General features: G+C 51.4%; 1 protein-coding gene across 1 annotated transcript in view; it reads right to left on the bottom strand.

Annotated features, from left to right (window-relative positions):
- LOC104497043 (nuclear receptor corepressor 2-like) overlaps positions 1 to 5,877 on the bottom strand; it is a gene marked incomplete at its 3' end in the record, with an annotated part of 48,359 nt that extends 42,482 nt beyond the window's left edge. The window contains exon 1 of the mRNA XM_010140255.1: positions 5,773 to 5,877. Coding sequence (XP_010138557.1) covers positions 5,773 to 5,877 — 105 coding nt within the window. The remainder of the gene's footprint in view (positions 1 to 5,772) is intronic.
- Between the last annotated feature and the right edge of the window lie 382 nt (positions 5,878 to 6,259).

The following is a 6,259-nucleotide window of genomic DNA, read 5'->3' on the forward strand; positions in this document are numbered from 1 at the left end:
GGCGGGGTGTGGGAGCCAGCCGCCAGCCCTCTCCCCGGCAGCCAGAGGTGCCCGCAGAGCCGCAGCACATCTATTACAGAGCTGCTTTTGAGACTCTCGCCATCACAAGACTTTTGTCCCAGTCACAACCAGGCGCCTTTGAGCCAGAAATGACCCCTCTGCCCTTCCTCCATTCCCCACGCCTGGTGCTCTGCTTCCTGAAGCCACTTGTGGTCAAAACACCCACGGGGGCTGAGCAGCTCTCTTCACAAAACGCACCCAAAACTTCCACCTTAAAAGCACCAGGTCGCTTTGCTCACCATCACATCTCTCCTGCAGCGTAGTGCCCCACCATCTCCCACCACACATGCTCCTAGCCCAAGACCCAGAACCTATCTGCAGGTCTACGTAGGACCCTTTCATCTTTCCACATCACCCACTCGGCTCTCTCCTCCGCTTCCTTACACCTCCACAGCAACTCCTTCAGGTCAAAGAGCCTGACTTGCTCAGTATCATGAATACATGTGGTGACAGTGACAACCAGCAGAAGGCCTCAGGCTTGCAGAAGGTGTCTGTAGGGAGGGGCTGGTGGGGCAATGTGGGCAGGCTCAGGCTAGGAGTGCAGGCAAAAGCTTTACTAGGGAAAACGAGCTTTAAATACAAACTGCTGTAAGCCAACTCCTTCCTGGCAGTGGGAGAGAGATCCCAGGGCAGGGAATTAGGTGTCCTGTTCCTTCACCTCCATGCTCCCACAGCAGAAAGTTAATTCTCCCAAATCCACGGCTGAGCTGCTCAGAGCTCACGCAGTCCTTCGCTGGAGAGGACTCGAGAGATGTCGCCGACTTCTCCTGACAGACGCGATCAGAGTCAGTATTTCCAAGATATGTTTCTGATTTTCAAGTCATTCCTTACAACACGAGCTGGAGCCCAGCAGGCAGAGCTCAGGATGTGAATCGCTGGCACGAACCACCCCCTACTCAGCGGCGCAGCTGGTAGCAGGAGGCTTTTCTTTGCGCTCAGAGGTGGTTGGAGAAGGCTCTCTGCAGCCTAGGGAATTTTAGCATTTGGCACCATAAACTCTTCCGTTCTGCAAGTTCCTGGAATCACCGACACAGACTGGCATTTTGCTTCCAGCAGATAAAAGTGTGAATAACTACTCCAAGGAAAACCAACACAGCGGCAAAGGCGCCTGGCACTTGCAACGCAAAACGCGCTGCCTCTCTGCAGACCTACCTGGTGTCGCCTCGCCGTGCTGATCATGTCACCACCGAGAGGAGCTGGCTCCTGCCATTTCAGGAGCTGGCACCTCATTACAGCACCTTCCAGAGCAGGACTCTGGGTTTAACTCGCCCTGCTCAGACTGCTGGAGGAGGAGACTGGGCAGGGAAGGCACTCAATTCCCCCCAGGCCAGCGTTTGGCTAGGACACCAAATCAGCACACAAGTTTGCACCAACCTCTTGTCTCTGGTTCAGAGAGACAAGGAAGGTATTTATCATGGGCCAAAAAAAAAAAACCCCAAACAACAAACAACCAAGCAATGGGGCTGGGTTGCTGCTGCTCAAGTGCTGTTTTGCAAACGGGGAGTTCAATGAAGGAACTACAGAGCTGCCCCCAGACAGGAGAGGTGGCACGGAAGGCACGAAGGTCTCAAAGCTGGAGCAGAGGGGTGGAGCTCACCTTCCCTCTTGGCAGAAGCAGCGTGCAGAGAACGGGGGCAAACAGCCCACAGGAGGGATCTAAGCACCTCTGGTTCTGCAGGGAGGGAACAGTGCTTGCTGATGGGGATTCAGGTGACGATGGAGCACCAATTCCATGGGCCTGTGCACACCCCTCAATCCAACCAACCCCCAAACCTGTTCTGTATCTCTAATAGGTAAAACACTAGAAGCACCACAAAAGCAGAAGCTGGTTTTGGCACAGAGACTGCTGCACAAGGATTCCTTGTGCGTCCCGACCCTCAGCATCTCCTGCAGCTCCCCAAAATCCCAGTCTGCATCTGAAGCCACATCATCCTGGGGCTCTGAAATGTAGGGCACGAACAGGAGAAGGATGACTGGTAAGGAGGGCACAGCAAGAAACAAGATCCACACAGGAGGAAGAGAGGGGAACCCTTCTGTCCACAGGGAATATTGACCACAAAGAGGTTTTAAAAGGAAAGGGGGACATGCACAACACAGGGACATTGATCTGTTTACGGGAAGTATCTGCAGGTTGCCTGAAAATGAATGTCCTTCATGCAAAAGTTTCCTTTGAGAGAGCATGAACTTCAGACACATTAGAAGGTTAAGAGCATAAGTAATGTGTTTTTTCCCCTTTAGCTAAAGGTCACAGAGCATTCAAACAGTTCCTCTGTTCGAGCTGAACATGACAGAAGTCAACTAAGCACCCCAACACTACGGGTAATGAATATGGAACAAAAACTTTTTCCCTGCAGTTTGGCCAAGAACTACTCAGTGCTCTTAAGAAAAAAACCTGCCAATTATTGGTGATTTTAGTTTTACCTAAAGAAAGTCAAACAAACCACAACCTTCTCACCAAGCTTCCTTCTTCCCTTCGAAAGCACGCACAGTTGTCAAAGAGGTTTGTTTTACGGGTTTTTTTTTTGGTTGGTGTTTTTTTTGTTTGTTTGTTTTTGTTGGTTTTTTTTGTTTGTTTTTTTTTTTTTTTTTTTTTTTTTTTTTTTTTTTTACACAAGTCATGGAATTAAATCTAGGATCTCTACAAAATACCACACCATTTTCATGTCCAGCCTCCCTGGCAGCTGTTAGGACCAGATGTGTCTCAGCGAGCAGGAGGAAGACACCCCGATACAGCTGGGGACCAACCTACCCTGTGGAAGAGCCTGTTTGCTGCATCACTCAGCAGAGCTCGGTCTGGATCAGACACACACGTTCGCAGCCCTGCTCCAAGCTGGCACCTAAGAGTGAAACCAGCCAACAATCATCCTCACTGGACCGCTACTGGATCTCCTCTGCCAGCTCCAAACTCAGCAGTAACTCCTGGAATGTGCTGCCCATGTGCAGCCCACAGGTACAAAGCACATTTCTGTTTATTCACTTGAAATGCATCTTTTCCCCCATTTTGTTGGATATTCCCTTAGGTTTTATACGAAGAGAGAAGAAAAATGCCCAAGCCTGCTTCCACTGCGTTTTGCCCCTTCTCAACATCCCCTCTCACTTGCCTCATCTGTGAAATCCAACAGCTGCAATCCCTTAAATCACATTTCATAAAGTGTCTCCAAGCCTAACATAATGTCATGGCTCATTTCTGAGCTCAGTATTCCTGCCGGCCCACGTTTCCCTGGGTGCGACTGTCACAGTTGGACTGTGGTTATTTATTTATGTTATAATAGCATTTGCAGCCCTGCTGCGCTCAGCCCTGCGCACACGCCCAGGAGGTGACCCAGGGCGTTTCCACCGCCAGGATAAGGATCCCCGGGCTGACAAATTCCCAGTTCTCGGGAAAGGATGTCGTGGAACGCTGCAAACCAGAATCAAAATCTAATTAGATGCAAGACACGCTAGTGTCGGGTTGGTTTTGGCCTCTCTTACTTTCTTCCAAACAAGCTCTCACTGTGCAAACGCACCCCGTGACAAAACTGACCTGGCCAAGACATGCAAGCAAATACCACTGACTTTTAACATTAAACAGCACAGCAACTTCAAAGCAGCTGGGCTCTTCTCTTCCCAAGCGATCCCACCAGAGATCTGCTCCGGCCCCAGAGCCCATGGCCAGCTTCCAGCTCACGGCGCCGTTGAGCAAGAGACACGTGTTTGCCAACAGCTGAGAGCGGCAGAGCGGATCACGCAGGGAGACGCTTCAAGAAACGCTCTGCCTACTCTCCCGAGGAGAGGTGAGGTGCTTTGCGTGGGGGGCTGCCACACTTCCGTCAGTAAGACCCTTTCGGCTTTCCATCCAAGAATAAAAAAAAAATCTCAAGTCCGACCTCTCCTGCACTCAGACCCCTCAAAGGTATCACGTAACTTCAGAAGATTACGTGCGGCTGTAAAAATAGCTGCTAGAAGAAAACGCCAGGAACTTCTTCCAACATTAATACGATAGAATAAAACCGGTATTCACTCTAGCCAGAGAGCAGGACAGGCTGGAGACACCCAGAGCTCCGTCCAACCTGCAAACAACGGCCCCACTTGGTTCATTCCAAGGGGAAGCAACCGGGGTTTGCAGGAGACAAGGACTCAACAGCCCAAGGCCAGGAACCTTTCGTGCTCTTTGACAGCCCGACTCCTCACTGGGAATTGAGGTTTCTTTGGTTTGTTTTTAACTCACAGTTTTGCAACACCTGCAGATCTCGCTCACCTGGTCACATCCTCCTCCCGCTCGGGTTTCTGACAAAAAGAGAACTGGGGTTTTCTTTGAGACGAACACTCTCGTTCTGCCCGACTTCCCAAACAAACACGCTTGCACCGATGGAAGCAGAACTCCCATAAATCGAACCAGGTCAGCATGTCTCATACCCTGGATGAAAAGGCTCTTTGTGCAGAAGCACGCAGGCCCCGAGCGATCTAGATGAGCGAGCCAACGCAGCCAACAGCTTGTCCTGCGCCCTCCTTAATGTTTCTATTGCAAAGCCTTTCCCAGCTCCGGCTCCGCTCCCTGTGCCGCTCTGACGAAGCCCAGCAAAGAGGGCAGACGAGGTAATTTTACTCCTTCACTGACACTTCATGGATTTCCAGGCTTTCAAGTCAAACCTTAAAAACCATCACAGCAGGTATTTTACTATTCCACAGCCACCACTGCTCAGAAATGTAACCCCACTGCTGTGTTCCAAGCACCTTCCTGGCTGTGGCCACCTCGCTGAAAGCCACCAGGAAGCGGCTCTGAAGAGCAGCCTTGCGAGCGCGTGCCACACTCCAGTACCTAATAAGATTCATTTAAGCAGCTTGAGCTGACTAAAGCTGTTTCAGTAAGGAGAGTTTTTTCCGTTAAGGGCTTAAACCTAAAACATTCAACCACTGAGGATGAGCAAGCAGAGACGCGGGTGATGCACCGCAGAAGGAAGAGGCTGGATCTGGGTGAATTAACCTGTGCAAGCTCCAGAACATCCAACAAAACACAGCCAATAAAAAAATCAACTGCAGCTTATGCCCCAATCCAAAAGGAGGCAAGACTGCAGGTCAGAGGTAAGAGGGGGAAAAAGCAAGGAAGGATAAAATGTTTAAAAAAAATGAAAAATTGGCAGCTGTCTTCTTCCTGGTCCCTCAGGAGTGGCACCACCCTGATGGATGGGCAGGGTCACCCCTGGCAGTCTGCCTAGACGCCAGGAGAGCTCGCCCGTGCTGTGAGGAGCAAGGACCGGGCTTGCTGGGAAGCAGTAAGCCCACGAGCAGAAGAGGATGTTCATTCCTTTGTGAGTCAGCTCTAAGGAAAAGCCAAGCCAAAGAGGGCTGGAGGCCACAGGCTCCTGCCCCACATGGATGGTCAACCTTCCCTTTTCCCCCCAGGCTGCTTGCTACATCCAAGCCAGGGCGCTCTCAGGAAGACAAACAGACTTGGGTGCTCAGACATGATGGGCCAGAGCCCATGAGCATCGCCACAACAAGCACCGGGAAGAGGCTGGAAAAGGAGGGAAAAGCCAAAAGCACCATATGGAGAAACAAAAGAGGATCCCGTGAGAGAGGAACAACGAAATCCTGTACCACAGACACGGAAATGGTCTGATTTCTCTGTGACAGCCACATCTGAGACCATCGCAGCTGAACCACTGCCGCAGCGACAGGGACACGCCACGTGGCTCCTACCCAGTGAGTGGGTGGGGAAGTCTCTTGCCTTACCGCATGTGGTCGAGCAATCTGGACCGGATAGGACATGGCATGTGGTGGGTAGCGTGGCTCAGCAGCACGCCAGCTCTGCGTCACGGGCTGTGTAGATCCAGACATGTCGAAAGAGCAGGTGTGGCGGTCGCTGCTTCCAAATCACCAACGCAGGATTAGGAGAGCCGAGAGCTCCTCTTCATGTGTGCGCTTTCCACGTCATGCAACAACTGGAAGCAAACAGGAAAGCAGCAGGTTAAAATTCAGTCAACAACAGTCCCATGAGACAACCGAGCATCAAGCCTTGGTTGATCAAAATCTGACTGTGCCCACATTTCTCCAGCAGCACTGTTTCCCACTTGGCAAACACCACCGCCAATTTTTTGCTGTGGATTGCTCCTCTCACGGGGAAGTCCAAATATAAGATTATCCCAAATCCACCCAGCCCAACGGCCCAGGAAAACCTTCCCCCAGCGCCAGCACGACCAGCCCTGCCAACTGCCAGCAG

Source organism: Buceros rhinoceros, unplaced genomic scaffold, assembly GCF_000710305.1.
Source record: "Buceros rhinoceros silvestris isolate BGI_N320 unplaced genomic scaffold, ASM71030v1 scaffold16917, whole genome shotgun sequence".
Classification (NCBI taxonomy): domain Eukaryota; kingdom Metazoa; phylum Chordata; class Aves; order Bucerotiformes; family Bucerotidae; genus Buceros; species Buceros rhinoceros.